The sequence below is a fragment of the Vulpes lagopus genome, chromosome 7, assembly GCF_018345385.1.
Source record: "Vulpes lagopus strain Blue_001 chromosome 7, ASM1834538v1, whole genome shotgun sequence".
NCBI lineage: Eukaryota > Metazoa > Chordata > Mammalia > Carnivora > Canidae > Vulpes > Vulpes lagopus.
The window spans coordinates 65163202-65181698 of record NC_054830.1 but is presented as its reverse complement, the minus strand read 5'-3'; the positions used below and the strand labels follow the sequence as shown (position 1 = coordinate 65181698).

Below are 18497 nucleotides of genomic sequence, written 5' to 3'. Positions count from 1 at the left end.
TGAACGCCAGGCAGAGATGAGCAGCAGCAGGAGTCCCTGTTCTGCCAGGGTTCATAACCTAGTAAGGACAGGGGGGTTATTCACTAGCCTGGCTGTAGGAATAAGGAGGAAAAGAAGCGAGGCATCGTGCCTGGGTCTGTGGGAGAAGGGAAAGCGCCCAGAGGGGACATCCGGGCTGGGCCCTAAAGGATGCTGGAGCTGACGCACAAGGGCCAGGGAACTCTCAGGTGTCACTGCCTTGTCCACGGGGAAGAGAAAGTCTCCTACGAGCCCCAGCTGACTCCTATAAGCCCTGAGCCAGATGCTCTCACAGGACAAACTCAACCACAAAGCAAAAGGCGAACCTCAGGGCCCTCCTGAGGGACGAGGGACATGCCAGGTCCAGCACCGAGGGGCACCGACACAGCAGAGTTTGGAGACCTGCGGGGCGCCGGAACGTGGCGGGGGGCCCGGACCCGGAAGTCGGGGAGAAGTCTGACACCAGAGCGACCCCTCCAACCACCTGCCCAGTTCCCTTGAGCTACGCCCCCTGTCCCAAGCTTCCCGGTCACTCACCCGCCGCTAGGCGACAGGAAGTCGGTGTCGTCCTCGTCTCCCCCACCGAACATCGCGGCGCCTTTCTCCCAGCCGCAGGGCGTGAGGGGCGGGGGGGACGGAGGTAGGAGGTGGAGGGGGAAGTAAGAGTGTTTTCGGGGCTAGTACTGTCGTGAAATGCCGCGGCGGCGTGCCGCTTTCCGGCAGGACGAACTCTCGCACGGTTGCTCCGAGGGGAGGGGTCTAGACGCGGGAGAAGGTGGGGAGTGGGGGGGGGGGGCGGAAGGCAAATGGGAGGGCCTCGCGAGCACGCGCGCCCGTGACGTCAGGCTCCCGCAGCCTGCGGAGGCGGTGAAACCCGCGGGATCTCCGAAATCCCGCGCAGGGATTGGCCGACGCGGCAGGGGGCGGGGCAGGGGCGGGGCGGGGGCGGGAATCCGCGGCCTCGGTGGCGGTCGTGGACACGTAGAGCCCGGCAGAGGTGGAGGGGGCTTCCGAAGAGTCGTGGAGGCGGTGACGGGTTGAGGTTCTAAGAGGGCGGCGCCGGTGGCGGGAGCCGATCTGGAAGGTAAGCACCCCCAGCCCGCTCCCGCCGGCGGCTGGGGCACGGTCCTCCCTCCCCGCCGGACCGGGACCCTCCATGCGGCTCCGCTGTGCTTTGCGAAAGGAGACAGGGCCTGGGGCCGGCGGTCCGGGGAACTGATCTTTTCGGCTGGCCCCCTGCAGTGACATAGCTAGGGGTGACCTTGGGGTTGGGTGTCCGGTGCCTCACTTTCCCCGTCTATAAAACGGGCCTGTCGCCCCTTCCGCTTGTCCCCCGTGGCCGACCTCGCTGTTTATTCAGCGGGCTCTTTGTCCAGGGCTTCTGTGTGCCGGCTGGCCAAGAAGCTTGAGACCTCAGAGGTCATCGGACTGAAATCCCAGCGTCCTCGTAGCCCCAGAACTTGCAATAGGGGACACGAAGTAATAAGCACTTGGATGACTAGTCCGAGGTCGCACGGAGTAAAGGGCAGACTGGCGCTGGATCCCTGGTCTCTTGAATCGGGACCGATTGGGGGAATGAGAACCTCATCGACCCCTAAGCACAGTTCGCCCTTACAGAGTGGTTACCGCCCGACTGTGGCATGGGTCTGGAGAGAATTCCCCTCCTTGTGCAGGTGGGGTACCGAAGAGCTGGGATGTTCCGGGAGTGAGTGATGGAAAGGACGAGACTTCAGCAGTGGAAATCCCCAGTCCCAATCTTGGTCTGGATTTTGCTGTCTTCTTGCCACACACCTAAGTCAACATCAGTTGTTGGGGACTTCTCTGTCTCCACTTTCCACCCTCTCTGTATCCTACAGAAAGTGTTTCTTTGGTAAGCTGATAGGATTCTGGAAACAATCTCGGGGTAAGCCTGGTTTAGCCAAGGTTTACCCTCTATCTGGATGAGCAGATACTGTATCGCTGTCGCATCCATTTCCGTAGATCTCAACGGGGTTCTTTCACCCAAGGCTTCTCCAGATCAGATTAGTACAACAGGTGGCCCTTACCGGGATGTTTTACTCTGTTCGCATGAAATTAAAGTGAGATGATTGGTAGTGATTCACTTCCTAGAGAACTTCATACCTCTTGGCACTTCCCTTGTCCTGCTTTCCAGTACAGTTTACCTCTGTGTGCTCCTACTAAATTGTAAGCTCCTTAAGGACGGAGACTGTTTTATTCCTTGATGTCACCTGTGTCACAGAGCGCTGTGCCTTGGTAATAGTGGGTTCTTACCCTTTGTTAGACTGCGTAATGGAATTCATCCTTATGCCCATTCCTTAATTCATGCTCTTAGGAATTTTTTCAAGTGTGATCCACAGAGCCCAGCAATGGCTCTTGCCTTCCAGAAAGATAAAAATGCTGTGCTAGCTGGGAACTCTCAGGGTTGCTTCATCTCTTTTGTTAGCTGAAGATTGTTTTACTATCGTTTAAAGCTCTAGGGGACGGGAAAGGAGGATAGAATAGTTAGAAACAGAATGTGTAACTCCGATTTTTATTGGTAGGGTATTCCTCCATTAAACTGAGGGACAGGGCTGTTATCTGCTTCCTGTGTCCATTTTACAGATTACGATGGTTAAAGCAATGAAGGCTGGCAGTGAAAACAGTGATGCAACTGGAGGCTAAGCAATACAACTGAAACTCTTTGCAGCACCTCTGTTTACGATATGAACTTGGCTACCTCTCAAGAAAAGAAAATAAACTGCCTAAGTGACATCACTCTTTCTAACCCTTTCCTCAGTACTGGTCTTCGTTACTCCAGCACTGAAACATCTGAATAGTGCTTTTTAAACACATGCTAAAAGATCACTTGAGTACTTATCTTGAATTCTTGAGTTCAGGATATTTTCATTCAGGATATTTAAGTAGCCTTTTTAGATAGGTAGGCATGTAAAATCTGGATCAGCGTTTTGGCAATTGAGATACCAGAGATCTGCATGCCCAGGTCACCATTGTGGGAACACAGCCATTAGTTCCGAGAAAGGGGAAGATGGTGGTGAGGCTTCTTCCTCAGTCTTTCAGGATTTGAATTGCAGGATTAGGTACATCAGAGAGCCACTGTCGGGCCGTTGCTGGCTCAGTTGCTTAAATGTCTGACTCTTGATGTCAGCTCAGGTCATGAGATCGACCCCACGTTAGGCTCCATGTTCAGTGGAGGAGATTCTGCTTGAGATTCCCTCTCTCACTCTGCCCCTCCCTCCACCTGTGCTTTCTCTCTAATAAGTAAAGAAATAAGATCTTTTTTAAAAATTGGGGGGGAAATTAAATAAAAAGCCACTGTCATCCTGAATTAGAATATTGGACCAGGAATCGGGAAACCTGAATTCCCATCCCAGTCCTTCTAACTCACCTTGAGCTTGGACCAGTCTCCCTAAACACTGTGTAAAAGGGGTGGAATAGACCCACATATCTATTAAGTACTGCTGGGGATACAGAGGTAAGGAAGGCACAACCCTGATCTCAGGTTGGAATTAAGCATTTTTGTTTGTTTGTTTGTTTGTTTTGCTTAAATACACAGTTTTTAGATGTATTTATAAAATATATGGACTCCCTCCGCAGATTAACCAGGAAGTGGCAATTTTAACAGTTCCTTTCAAATTACCAACAAACTTGCTATAGAGATGATAATTTTTATATACAGGTACACCCATACTAAACTGTACTGGTGAATGCATTGTAAATATTAAAGATTAGGGTACCTTGGTGGCTCAGACGTGGAGCATTGGCCTTCGGCTCAGGTCATGATCCTGGGGTTCTGGGATCGAGTTCCACATTGGGCTCCCTACAAGGAGCCTGCTTCTCCCTCTGCCTATGTCTCTGCCTCTCTCTTTTTGTCTCTCATGAATAAATACCTTTAAAAAAAAACAACTATTAAAGTTTAAAGTTATGGCCAGATTAGATGATAGGTGTGGTGATAGCAATATGAATTGAATATAGGTTTGGGGGAGTTAGTATTGTGTTCTTTCTGTTCAGTTACTGAAAACAGAAGAATGTTAGAAGACAGTTCAAGAAATGTCTGAAAACCTTCTCTGTGTAAGGCACTGTGCTGGGTGTTGCCTGGAATAGGAAAATGAATAAGTCATTGTTCTTGTCCTCAAAGTGCTTATAGTTGAACAGTGGAGATAATTGAAGTATACAAATAATTATAGAGAGGAACATAGCAAAGTAAGTCCCATAAGTAGAAATTAATTATTGTAGGATTTCAAAGGAAGAATAGATCATATCTAGTTTGGAGGAGTATGTGGGATTAGATAATGGGCTTTGAAGATGAGTGGGATTCCAAGTGGAAATGAGGAAATAAGGTTCTCCAGATTGAGAGAGCGGCTTTGGCAAAAGTACAAAGGCAGGAGAGAAGGCACAAATTTCTTACAAGACCAGAGTTGCCCTCTTATTTGATGCAATTAGGGCCAACAGTTGGCTAATTAAAAAAAATAAGACCGGAATCACACAGGTATTAGTTACACATAGACCTTTAACATTTGATTTTAACTTAAAGCATAAACATCCTTATGCCATTCTTTAAAATAAGCCTTTTATTGGGGTGTGGGTCCCAGGGAGGGGGCCAGACCTTGTCCTAGCCTTCTGCTTGTTTCTGTAAATAGTTTTATTGGAACACAGCCATGCTCATCTGTTGACATATCTGTGGCTACTTTGACGTACAAAGTAAAGTAGTTGTATGTATCTGTGTGATTCATCTTTATCTAGTCTTTCTAAAGCTTTCAACTTGGTTTTCATAGAAACAACTACCAGAGTCCACACAGTATAGTACAATAAATTCTTAAGCTCTGGAGCCAAGTTGTTTTGCCATTTATTAGTTATACAGGTCTTGGGCAAGTTGCTCAGTTTTCTCCTTTGGAAAATAAGGACAACGATAGTATCTAGCTTCTAAGGGTTCTTGTGAAGATTATAGGAGTCAATTCACGTAAAGCACTTAGAACAGCGTCTGGCAGGTAGCAAGTACTCAATATTAGCGCTGCTGTTATTTTTCTCTTGTCACTTACCTTAGTTGCTTTTTTTTTTTTTTACCTTAGTTGCTTTACATAATACTTTATTAAATTATATTCTTACATTAATAAACACAACTGGAGTAAGTTGATTTATGAACAAACCTACCTGATACTTGATAAGCACCCAGCTTCACTGAGGGAAAGAAAAAAGTGTTGATCCCATGATATTAGAGACTAGCCTAGGTGGTGTGTTATCATTTAAATCAGTTAAGAGAATCCTGTGGGATTGTTTGCTAAGAGTATAAGACAGTAGAACACATAGGGAAGTAGTGGATTAAAATTGAAAGGGAGACTAGGGCCATATTTGTCTAATACTTTGAAGGCCAAGGAGATAAGTTTCTACTTAGCCATGTAGGAAATGGGATTATTTATCCTAAATGACATTTTTTTTTTTTTAAGATTTTGTTTACTGATTTGAGATAGAGAGTGAGCAAGAGAGAGAGAGAGCACAAGCAGGGGGAAAGGGCAGAGGGAGAGAGAGAAGCAGGCTCTTCACCGAGCAGGGTGCCAGACACAGGATACAAGGCTCGATCCCAGGACTCTGGGATCATGACGAGCTGAAGGCAGATGCTTAACCAACTGAGCCACCCAACCACCCCTAAATGACATGACTGAAATTTAAAAATTCAAGTGGTTTAGGAATTTATGACATAAAAAGTGAAAGTTTCCTGTGTAAGGATCCGCTTTACTTTTCCTTTTTTTTTTTTTTCAAGATCTTTTTTTTTTAAGTAATCTTCACACCAAATGTGGAGCTCAAACTCAACCCCAAGACCAAGAGTCGCCTGCTCCGCTGACTGAACCAGCCAGGCACACCTCCACTTCATTTTCCTAACAGTCCTTAGAATGTGGAGTTGCTGTGAGGATTGGATGAGATAAGGCATGGTAAACAGTACTTGGGAAATGGGTATTAGCCCTTAAAAACCTCAATCCAGTTTTTCTTTGGATTATAATCTCAATTTTGAAGTGAGAAAAATAAAGGTTCTAGACTGAGTGTGACTAAAACAATTTATGCCATACTCTCAGGGGTCTCCGAACCTTGAGTCTTTGCCTCTCCTACTTCTGGTTTGGCTCTACTGTTGATTCTTCTTTGTACCTTCCTCACCAAAAGTTCTACAAAAGAGAAGATGGCCTAATTATCACTAGAACAGCAAGTGTTTACAGATAAGTCAGTGACCAGGCATCCCCCAGAAAACTCTGCCATTTAAAGTTGGCAAGCCGGGGGGCGCCTGGGTGACTTAACCGGTTAAGCAGTGCAGATCTTGATCTCAGGGTTATGAGTTCAAGCTCTGCGGTAGGCTCACGTGCCCACTTAAAAAAAAAAAAAAAAAAGTTGGCAAGCCAGGTGAGATTGTGGGAAAGGGAGGAGAGAAGACAGGGCAGGTGGCTGATGCTGGCACTCCCACAGGCAACTTTTAGCATAATAAAGCTGTTTAGAAAATTAAAAGTTTTCTTTAGTTTGCTATGGAGAAGTCATCAAGAGTCTGATACTTAATACATTAAAACAAGCCATTTATGTCAAAAGAGAGCTTACAGTAGGGACTGGGAAGGAAACGCTTTTGAAGTTCCACTGCTTTGAGTGATATAATTTCAGATTTAGGTAACATCCCCATGCAGAGGAGGGGCGCATCCTTAGGAATGCAAAGCCCTGCGGAAAAGGAAAGGGTTGAGAAGGGTCCACCCTACCTCTTTTCCTTTACACAAAGGCCCTGGGCTTTTGTATACAACCTGCTTTTGTAGGCTGAGAACATTATGCACTACAGCATACTGAGATGGAAACCTGCAAAAGTAAATAGGAGAAATGATTTGGAGGAAACCTATACACTATAGAGAACAAAGTGCTAGCAACCAGTGAAATATTACAGGACCTTTTTAACCAGGTTGAGTCTTTCTCTAAATAGGTCGTAGAGGTGTTAATGAGACTGTGCTGAGTGTTGACACAATTTTGAAGCAGTTTAGAGCACCTAGAACTTAGTCTCTTGGTTTTAAAAATAAAAGGCCAAGGCATGCTGCTAACTTTGGACCCGCTGGCTCCCATTCCTCTCTCCTAATTTTTTTTCCTCTGCCTTTTTTGATGGCTTCTTATCAGCTTCCACACAACCCTGTGCATGATCTGTATCTTAGTACATCTTATACTGTGTTTCATCAGTTATATTTATCTCCTTCTCTTGAGGATAGGGGTTCATTATAGTTCCGTCACTCCATAGGTACACAATACATTTGAGTGAATGAACAAGGAAAGTGAGTTCCTCAGTGTTACACAGATAATAAGTCCCAAGAGCCAGATCTAGAACCTAGCTTTTCTGATTCCTAGCCTAGTACCTTTCCACTACACCATGCAGCCTCAATCTAAGGTATTAAACAACTTTTCTCATTTTTGTGTACACTCTTTGAATGCATTTCCATTAAATCATCCCTTATTAATTAAATGGAGGGAGAAGGGGCACTGGGGTGGCTTAGTTGTTTAAGTGTCAGACTCTTGATGTCGGCTAAAGTTATGATCTCAAGGTTGTGAGACAGAGCCCCACACAGTGCCCAAGTGGGGTAAGGGGTCTGCTTGAGATTTTCTCTCCCTCTTCCTCTACCCCTGCATCTTCTGCCCCTCACTCTTTCTCTCCTGAATAAATAAATAAATCTTTTTTTAAGGGGGAGGGAGGAATAAAATAGGGGAAGTTAAAATGTTTTCTAGTTTTTGCCTCACACCAAGTTAATTCCCAGTATTCATAGGCAAAGCAATAACATTATGATCTAGATTATTAAAATCCTGTATAAATAAAGGATTTAGGGACGCCTGGTTGGCTCAGTCAGTAGATCATGCGACTCTTGATCTCAAGGTCGTGAGTTCAAACCCTACATTGGTGTGGAGCCTACTATTTAAAAAAAAAAAAAAGAAAATTTAAGCAAGGAGGACCTTTGCCTTTGATTATAACAGGAAGGCAGTTAAAGCAATGCTTCGCCAATGTATGTTTATCGGACTGGCATGTGTTCTTTAAATCAAACTGTGAGGGGTTATATACTTCAAGTGACATGAAAATGAGCCCTATGTGTGACTTGGACATCTCCTTTCAGAGATTAATTTTGTCATCTAACGAGTAAGTAAACTATTACCAATTATATTCCATCCGTACTATATCTTAGAAAATATTTTTGACATATTTTATTTGATCCTCACAACCCTGTGAGATTGACAGAGCGTATGTATTTTTATGTCCATTTTGCAATAAAGAAACTAGTATTTGTTGGCTTTAAGTGATTTGCTTTAATGCCATGTGGCTAATATATGGCTCTCGTGTCTATAGCTCAGAGCCTCTTGTATCTAGTCCAGGACTTTTTCTACTCTTACAGTGTCTGTAAAACACTGAAATCTACAGAAATCATATTAAAGCACTCACAATTATCACATTGGAAATATATCAAGACTACAAAAGGATCCAGTAAGAGAGGTATAAAAGGGTGTACCTTGTGATTGCTAGATGTTAGGATATGGCTTAGCCAACAACAAAGGGTATCCGAGAAATGAAGTATAGTAGCTGGGAGATCTACTCCCCATTGGACTTAGGCCCTTCTATCATTGCATAACTAACAGACCTTTTCAGTTTGTTTGCTTGACATATCAAATTTGAGTTGTCCTATTCAAATCAGGCAAATAAAAGCTTTGCTAAAGGCCTTTGTGAAGAATGTAGTTGTACACTTGATCCTCTTTGTACAGAAAGATGAGAGTGGGCAAGAAAAACAGGAATTTCTATGTTATTTGTCACTAAAACAGGATATGTAAAGCTCAGAAATTCTCCCTACTTACCTGCTTCGCTGCAAACCATCTAGAGAAGTGGGAGGTTTGGGGTGAGTGGTTAGACCACTGTTAGAGAAGCCTGTATGAGAAGTAGATGTTATGGGTTCAGGTGACTAAAGGGTGTACTACTATCATTAAGTTTAATACTGTGGACTCAGTTTCTCTACCTGTAAAATAGGGGAGTTGGACTTGATGATGTAATTTTGTTAAATAGGAAATATATCCCTATTTAATGAAATATAATGGTTAATGGTTCACAATTCAAAAGGTACAAAAGGATGGTTAGTGAAAAATACCCTTCTACTCCTACCCACATCTGACCAGTTCCCTACCTATGGATCACAGTGTTACCACTTTCTTGTGCCCTGACCCCTAGAGATAGTATAGGTGTGTTTACAATTAATCTATGTATACTTTATACCCTATTGAATTTTTTTACATGTGCTACCATACAGTGCACCTGCTTTTTTCATCTCATACTATAGCTTGGAGATCATCCTGTATGACTATATAAAGAGCTTCCTCATTCTTATTTATGGCTGCAAAGTATTCCATTTTATGGAAATAGGATAATTTATTTAATCAGTGCCCAATCAATGAATATGTTGTACTTTCGATGCTTTGCTACCACAGACATCTTATAACAAGTAACTTTTTTCATATAACATTTGACATATGTGTTAGTGTATCTTTAGGATAGATACAGCTGACTGTTGAACAACCTGAGTCTGAACTGTGTGAGTCCACTTACAGGTAGATTTTTTACAGTACAGTACTGAAATGTATTTTCTTTACGATCTTCTTAATAACGTTTTCGCAAGCTTACTATATGGTAGCAATATAGCATATAACATATATAAGGCACAAAACATTTTGATTGGGCAGCCCAGGTGGCTCAGCGGTTTAGCGCCACATTCAGCCCAGGGCCTGATCCTGGAGACCTGGGATTGAGTCCCACGCCAGGCTTCCTGCATGGAGCCTGCTTCTCCCTCTGCCTGTGTCTGTGTCTCTCGAATAAATAAATAAAATCTTTTAAAAAAAAACATATTAATTGACTATGTTATCAGTAAGATTTCTGGTCAACAGTAGGCTATTAGTAGTTAAGTATTGGGGAGTCAAAAGTTATACATAGATTTTCAACTGCTTGGAGGTCAGTGCTTCAGCCCCTGTGTTGTTCACAGGACAACTGTATTTAGAGGTGGAATTGCTGGCTCAAAACAATATGTACATCAGCCTAATAATCACTCTTCTAGTTTTGGTATTCTATGAGATTTTAAAGATTTTATTGATTCATGAGAGACACAAAGCGAGGCAGAGACACAGGCAGAGGGAGAACCAAGGTCCCTGTGGGGAGTCCAATGTAGGACTTGATCCCAGGACTTTAGGATCATGCCATGAGCTGAAGGCAGACACTCAACCACTGAGCTACCTGAGCGTCTCTCTATGAGATTTTAATTGTGAATAAACAGCAAAGGAGATGAGAAATATCATTTTCGTGAAGTATCTTAATTTTTAAAGATGTACCTTACCTATCTTAGGTAAGCATCTTAGAGAGCATGTGTTTGGTGGGGGCAGAGGGAGTGGGAGAGAGACAATCTCAAGCAGACTCTTGGCTGAGCGCAGAGCCCAACACAACCCTGAAATTGTGACCTGAGCTGAAGTCGAGAATCAGACACTTAACCAACTGAGCCACCCAGGCACCCCTGAAACATCTTAATTTTTATCTCGTTATTCAGAGACTACATCTTAAGTAAGGGTCAAGTATAAGCAACCTCACCAAAATGATGTTGAGTTGCAAACCTGACAAAAGTCACCAACTATATCACGATCATATAGATTTTTCTAGTGCTTTTCAGTATGCTCTTTCAGTTAATTTGTAAGGTGAATGTTACAACTCAGAACAAAATGGGACTGTCTCCTAACTACTTTTGCCAGTACTTACACATAGAGAATTCAGAAAATTAGCTGTTTATTACAGTACATCTAGGGAATGAAAGTGGAAAGATCAAGAAAGAGATCCTAACTGAGATGTCTGCTTGAGTGTATTTTTCACTGGCTTCCCACATTTTTGATGATTGTGGAATGTGATAATTTTGTGAAATTGGTGGTACCCTAACAATCAGATGTCTTTCTGAAGAGCTAGGGACCATAAAACAGATCAGAATTCTGTCATCCACTCATAGCTCTTGACTCGACCTATTAACCTTCCTTCCTTCCATTTCTCACCTCTATCATTCTCTCTTTAGGTGCCTTAAGCCATTTGTGAAATTTGTTCTGTAAATTATAGGTTTCAGTAAGAGCCACTGTCTTCTTCATCTCTAAATTCCCTATAGCCCCTGGGGCAGAGGGTACTTAAATACTCCTTGAATTGAGTCTGGGAAGAGATCAGAGTGATCTAGCCTCTATCTTGCTACCCTCTCAGGGTGCCATATCTTTCCTTTCCCTGCATAGTGTGACACACCTTCCAACCCACCCCTGTGCACATTTAGTATGATTCAGGAAGGGACAAAAGGCCAAGTAAACTCTTGAAGAAGGATGTGTGTATGTTTGTGTGTAGGGGGTGTGTGTGTTTAAGTAAATGTACACACACATTCCTTCTGGCTCCCACTGCCATTTTTTGTGCTGTGGTTAAAAATTTGGACCTCATTTACTTGCTACGTGCTAAGTGGTAGCTATGGAGTTAGACATACTTAGTAGGAATAACCTAGGAATATTCAACTCAAAATAAACATGTATCCTTGTATTCCTACAATCTCATGTGTATGAAATAAAAAAGATAAGAGGGAATACTAGATGAATACAAAATCTGACTTATAAATAAAGTTGTACATTTAGAAGAGACAATTGGATTAGTGTTGACTTTTCTAATTTTAGAATAAGGAAACTTGTCTAAGGGCCATATTTAGGCACTTAGACACTCTGGGATAGGAGATAGCTAGCTCCCTTGTGCACTCTGACTCCTAAAGTTACAGAGGAGAGGATGACAGGGCCTCACATGCAGCTTACCCAGGTAGATCCCATCTTTTCAAATATAAACTTTCTTCAATGCCAGCTACTTCTGGGTAGCTCAAGGTGGATGCCTCAGTAGGCTTCTTTCTGCCTGTTATTTGGACAACTTGTAAAAGGGCTGTATAAGCTTTCTAGAAATTAACCATGAAGAGCGTTTCCTTTATTTTGGTTTCAGAAATACCTCAAGATATGTGGTGCTATGTTATAGCTTAGAATTAAGGGACAGAATTAACTACCCCTTCTCTACTCTTAATAAACTAGGATGTAGAAAAATGGGATGGATAATGTATCGTGTTTTCATTTCAAGATAGCATTTTTTGGTTTGTTTGTTTTTTAAGATTTTATTTATTTATTTGAGATAAAGAGCATGTGAACTCAGGAAGGGAGAAGTTGACTCTCCGCCAAGCAGGGAGCCTGACACAGGGCCCTATCCCAAGACTCCTGGGATCATGACCTGAACTGAAGGCATTTAACTGACTGAGCCATCTAGGCACCCCTCAAAATGGCGTTTTGAGTATATCCCTTTTCCCTCCCAAAATCCTAGTTAAAATGACTATAGAGGGCAGCCCTGGTGGCGCAGCGGTTTGGCGCCGCCTGCAGCCCAGAGTGTGATCCTGGAGACCTGGGATCGAGTCCCACGTCCAGCTCCCTGCGTGGAGCCTGCTTCTCCCTCTGCCTGTGTCTCTGCCTCTCTCTGTGTGTCTCTATGAATAAGTAAATAAAATCTTTAAAAAAATGACTATAGAAATATAAACACTTTTTTGAAGTGTGGTATTGTGATTTATATATAAGAAATATGTATTTAGTATGCATCCCATTACTAGCATAGAATGAGATTTCCTAAGTGATGAGAGCTATAACGGTGTCCTTTGTTATGTTATAATGAGGTACCTCTTTTTTTTAGCACTTTGTAATTTAGTTGGAAATCGAGAACACAAACTTGGTCAATTAACCTTCTAAGTAAAGTCTATGTTCTTAAAAATGTATAAGACACTTGAGGGAAATGCAAACACAAACTGGACACCTGAAGGTATTAAGGAATTATTGTTAATTTTTCAGGTGAGTTAATGGTATTGCATTTTGTTTTGCTTTTTCTAAAGTCCCTTTCTTTCAGAGATACAGAAATGCATATGAATAAAATGTTGTAATATTTGAAATTTGCATTAAAATTATGCAGGCCATGGGAATGAATGGGGTATAGATAAGACAAAGCTGGCCTTTAGTTGATAATTGTACAAGTTGGGCAATTAGTACATTCAGTCTACTTTTGTATATATTTGAAAATTTTGTATGATAAATTATGATATTTTATTTGGCTTTTCTTTGCAAAATCAAAAGACTAAATATGTCTGGAGCCTCAATGATCCACAACACACCATAATATATATTCTCTCCACCTTCATGTTCTACCCTTTCCTCCCTGGCCTCTATCCAACTATAATGTGATGACTTTTAGAAAGCTCTGAGGCTTCTAAGTTTGGTTGCCAGTAAAGCCAACCAGTGATCAGAGAATTGGAACTTTTAGTCCCCAGCCTCCCAGCAGGAGAAGGGACTGAAGATTGAGTTCAGTCACCAGTGGCCAATAATCTAATCAATCATGCCTGTGTAATGGAACCTCCATTAGAAAAAAAGAAGAGAGGGGGGCACTTGACAGGATGACCCCTGGGTGATATGCTGTATGTTGGCAAATTGAACTCCAATTAAAAAAAATTTTTTTAAAGAAAAAAAAAAAGAAGAAAGAGCTTTTGGCTTGGAGAACCGGAACACTTCATGTACCACTGTGCCACGTCCCAAACACCAGGACAGAGCTCCTTTGTTTAGGACCTTGCCTCTATTAATTCATAGTGTTTAGTATCCTTTGTAATAAATCAGTAATCTGTTGAGTAAATGGGTTTCCTTCATCGTGTGGGGTGCTCTAACAAATTACTTGAACACAAAGAGAAAGGGTTGTGGAGACTTCTGATTTTTTATCTCTAGTCAAAAGTGCAGGTAACTACCTGAGTCTGTAATTAGCATCTGAAGTGGAGGGCATTCTTATAGGACTAAACCTTTCACCTGTGGAATTTGATGCTGTCTCTGGGTAGTAGAATTCAGTTGAACTGAATGACACCCTGCTGGTGTTGGAGAATTACTTGGTGGTGGGGAAACCACCCATAAAAAGCATCTTTTATACAGGGTGAGAGAAGCCTGAAACTGAGACATTTCAAAGAACATGGATGCAAATTGGAATCAAATTAAAGCAAATTACTGACCACCTGATTCAATATAGGTGAAGGATGTCCCGATGTCCCTGCAGATGAAGTTAAGTGGCTAAGATTTATTAGCTCACCCTGAAAACTCCCAAAATGAGAATAGCAAAGGTTAGAAAGAAAGGTTGGTTAACTATGGAGCAGAGGATGAAAGACAAAGAGAGAATTGCACTTGATGCCAAGTTTAGAGAGAAGAGTAGATGAAGCAGTAACAATGCGATACAGCATTCCAGGGTCACTGTATGTGGGCACACCGTCATGAGATTAGTGCTGCTGCCAGCCCTATCTTTGAAGAAACTAACTTGCCCTCTCAGCTACTCTGCTGTTATTTTAGTGAGCTCGTCATAACAGTCCTAAAAACAGTCCTGTGAGGTAGCTACTTTTATTACTGAGTTTAGAGCATATTAAGTAGTTTCCCCAAGGGCCCACAACAAGTAGGTACAGTTTTACTAGTTAGAGAATGAATATACTCCCTTGCGTACTTGGAGAGCCGCCATAAAAAAGCAAGGGGAAAATATGTTTTCTGCCCACAGCTTCCTACTTGTGGTTTTTTCTTTCTTTTTTTTTCTTTTTTTTTTTTTGGTGGGCTATGCAGGATCTCAGACAGACTTGCCAATCTCAGAGATGCAGGAGTTAATGGTTAGGGATAGACCATGGGAGCAAATCATAATTTCCTTAATCGTGTTGGAAACTATATCCAAGTTTCTTCACACAGAAGTTTGTTGGTTTGGGGTTTGTTTTGTTTGTTTTTTAGTCAGCAAAGCCATGCATTTCCTATTTGAGGTCTGCCTTTCTGGTAGTTCAGTTATGGTATGTCACAACTAGTCTAGAAAAATAAAACAACAGAAGATGTGTAAATTCCTTCATCTGGAACAAAGAGATTTTATTCACATAGTAGGTGAAAAATTCTCAGATCTCAAAGATGAGCCGTTTGGTGCTAAATTCAGTGTTAGCCCAGAAGGTTCTTTGATTATCAGGTGATAATATGTGTAAATTTTAAGTGAGGCGGGATGTCTTGGTGGCTCAGTGGTTGAGCGTCTGCCTTTGGCTCAGGGTGTGATCCTGGGGTTGAATCCCACATGGGGGTGCCCCCCCCCATATTTGATTTTTTTTAAATAAAATCATTAAAAATTTTTTTAAGTGAGGCTAGGCTAGCTCTGCCCTTTTGGATATCACAATGAATAAATGCTTTATTTTTCTTTTTAAAAGACTTTATTTATTTATGAGAGACACACAGAGAGAGGCAGAGACATAGGCAGAGGGAGAAGCAGACTCCTCACAGGGAGCCCAATGCGGGACTCAATCCCCGGACCAAGATCACACCCTGAGCTGAAGGCAGACACTCAACCACTGAGACACCTAGGTGTTCCCTTGTCCCCTGAGATCACACTTTTAAGAAATCCCTGAGTTAGGAAGAAAGTAATTGACATTTATTGTTTATATGTTATTAATGCGTCATTAATAACAAAAATTCTAAACTTTTTTTTAGGATTGTATTTATTTATTCATGAGAGACACAGAGAGAGGGAGAGACACAGGCAGAGGGAGATGCAGGCTTCCTGTGGGGAGCCCAATGCAGGACTCGATCCTATGACCCTGGGATCCTGGGATCATGCCCTGAGCTGAAGGCAAGATGCTCAACCACTGAGCCAACCAGATGTCCCTGTATCAGTCACGTTCATATGTATTTTTACATTTTGATGTTCAGAATATTGTGAGATTTTATTTTCTAGTTTTATATGGATGTATGATCCCACAAAGTTTTACTAACTTGTTCTGAGTTTCAAACATGACATGCCTTACGGCAGTCAGCAGTCTGACTCCCAGACCAGGAGGGCTCTTGCTCTTACTGTTTCTGCATTACCAAGGTATCTCGTGGAAGAGATGATTAAGATTGGTGAATTGGAGGGTCACCTGGCTGGCTCAGCCAAAAGAGCACCTGACGCTTGGTCTCAGGGTTATGAATTCAAGCCCCATATTGGGTGTAGAGATTACTTATATAAAACTTTAAGAAAAATTGGTAAATTGGAAAATATTACAGAGTGATATGAACAGTATACTCAGAAATGTTTGATAAAGCCAGAGAGATATTATGTATAAAGTATCTCAATTAATACAATGCATCTAGAAAAGACAGGTATGCCATTTGTTTCTCACTGAAAAATATTATATACACTTAAACTTTTCTAATTGAAATAGGCCCCAAGATGAATTCTTTTCTTTACTGAGGAAACTGTGACCATAAAGATTAAATTAACTGATATAATAGGAAAACTTGGGCTAGAAATGAAAATTTCCTCATTTTACTCTTAAACATTCTTTCACATCATAATCACAGTAAGGGCTAAGGGCAGCTGCAATCCATATATTGCCAAAGAATTATTCAAAGGACTGTTGAGTCAATGCTTGGGACTGATGGCTCTCTGTGACAACATTGAGCATTTGAGAGTTTACATAGAGGCATAATAATCAAAGGTGACTTGGTATTTTAAAGGAGTAGAGTACACGATGACATTTTTAGAAGAATGGAAATATATAATAGAATAGCATTTTGGGATTTTGTGAATTTTAACAGATTGCTGAAATATGGCCTGGAGCTCGGGCTTCCTGTGAGTCTTTTCTTACCTTACTTAGAGCCGTGTAAGAGGTAAAGCAATCAGGAATACTGCAGGTAACCATTTTAGCCCAAATTGTATGCCATAGCACAGTAAAAAGCATTGCAAGACACAGTTGCTCTGCAGGTAGGTAACAACTAGACTTAGTTCCTCCTGGACAACTTAGTGGGCAAGGACTTCAAGACTTGACAGGGCCCTTAGATAACTGGACATTAGTTTACCCCAGAGGTAGGTTATGGCCACTTGTGTCTCCCCATAGAAATAGGTCCACCTTTCTGTTTCCTTATCTCAATTTTCCTGGATTGCCCCCAGAAAGCAAAATATCTGACTTTGTGCTAAGAGACAGGGACACAAGATAGTTGGATAAAGTACCATGATACAAGTAATAGAATACCACTGGACTTGAGGTCAGAATACGGGTTCTGGGATCCCTGGGTGGCTCAGCGGTTGAGTGTCTGCCTTTGGCTCAGGACATGATCCTGGAGTCCCTAGATCGAGTCTCACATCGGGCTCCCTGCACGGAGCCTGCTTCTCCCTCTGCCTGTGTCTCTGCCTCTCTCTCTCTGTGTGTCTCTCATGAGTAAATAAATAAAATCTTAAAACAAAAAAAAAGAAAAAGAATATGGGTTCTGATTGTATACTGCCACTAGGCTGCCACATGACCTTAGCTAGTCTGTTAACCTTGTGTACCTCAGTTTCCCATCTGTAAAATGAGTAGCCATTCCTATTTAACCCAGGCCCATCTTTCCAGTGCCATTAAGGTTGGAAACACACTACATTGTTGTAGCTCAGCAGAATAGCCTGAGAACATGCCACAAAAGTAAATGAGATAATTATTGGACCCAGACTTAGAATCACTCAATCAACAAATATTGAAGACCTAAAAGGTATATTAGAGTGCACATAGTCTTAACCTAAGCCTTATAATGTATTCTATAAACAAGATGTGAATTAATTTTCTTCAGCCTCCTTATTGAGCACCTGCAGAGCATAATAATAACTCACCGATGCCAAAGGGGAGGTGGGTGGGAGAATGGGTTAAATGGGTGATGAGGATTAAGAAGGGCCCTTGTTGTGATGAGCACTGGGTGTTGTGTTTGGGTGTTGAATCATTGAATTATACATCTGAAACTGCTATTACACAAGTGGAATATAAATTAAAATTTTAAAATAGTAATAACTTGGTATTATTATTAATAGTAATAATAGTGAGGGGTGCCTGGGTCGCTCAGTCACTTAAGCAGCTGCTGTCAGCTCAGGTCATGACCTCTGGGTCCTAGGATCAAGCCCCATGTGGGGCTCTCTGCTCAGCGGGGAGTTGGCTTCCTCTGTCTCCCCCCACCCCGCTTGTGCTTGCTTTCTCTCAAATAAATAAATAAAATCTTTAAATAATAATCCACCGAGTAATAATGCTTTTACATATATTATGTGGTCTTTTTTTTTTCCTCAGTATTTCTTCCCATTCATTATTTCATTTGAATCATATAATGACCCTGAAGAAGAGCAAGGCCCATGTTATCTCTTTGTTTCCCTGAGTTTTGGATGAGACACTGAAAATCAAAGATCAAAAGTAGTTCTCAGATAGGATGTTGCCCCCCAGGGGACTTTGGCAATGTCTGGAGTCATTTTTATTTTTATTATTTTTTAAAATATTTTATTTATTTATTCATGAAAGACACAGAGACAGAGGCAGAGACACAGGCAGAGGGAGAAGCAGGCTCCATGCGGGGAGTCTGACGCAGGACTCAATCCCAGGTCCCCAGGATCATGCCCTGGG

At 42.1% G+C, this 18497-nt stretch overlaps 2 protein-coding genes across 5 annotated transcripts in view; one reads left to right on the top strand and one right to left on the bottom strand.

The window, feature by feature from the left end:
• Nucleotides 1-713, bottom strand: part of FKBP15 (FKBP prolyl isomerase family member 15) — a 62684-nt gene extending 61971 nt beyond the window's left edge. For all 3 annotated transcript variants that reach the window (XM_041762256.1, XM_041762258.1, XM_041762259.1), the window contains exon 1: nt 556-713. In XM_041762256.1, coding sequence (XP_041618190.1) covers nt 556-608 — 53 coding nt within the window. In that variant the 5' untranslated portion in view covers nt 609-713. The remainder of the gene's footprint in view (nt 1-555) is intronic.
• A 238-nt stretch (nt 714-951) lies between these two features.
• Nucleotides 952-18497, top strand: part of SLC31A1 (solute carrier family 31 member 1) — a 39081-nt gene continuing 21535 nt past the window's right edge. The window contains exons 1-2 of one of the 2 annotated variants that reach the window (XM_041762904.1): nt 952-1102; nt 1692-1888. The gene's annotated coding sequence lies outside the window, so the exon portion shown is untranslated. The remainder of the gene's footprint in view (nt 1103-1691; nt 1889-18497) is intronic. The other variant, XM_041762903.1, reaches the window with a different exon arrangement.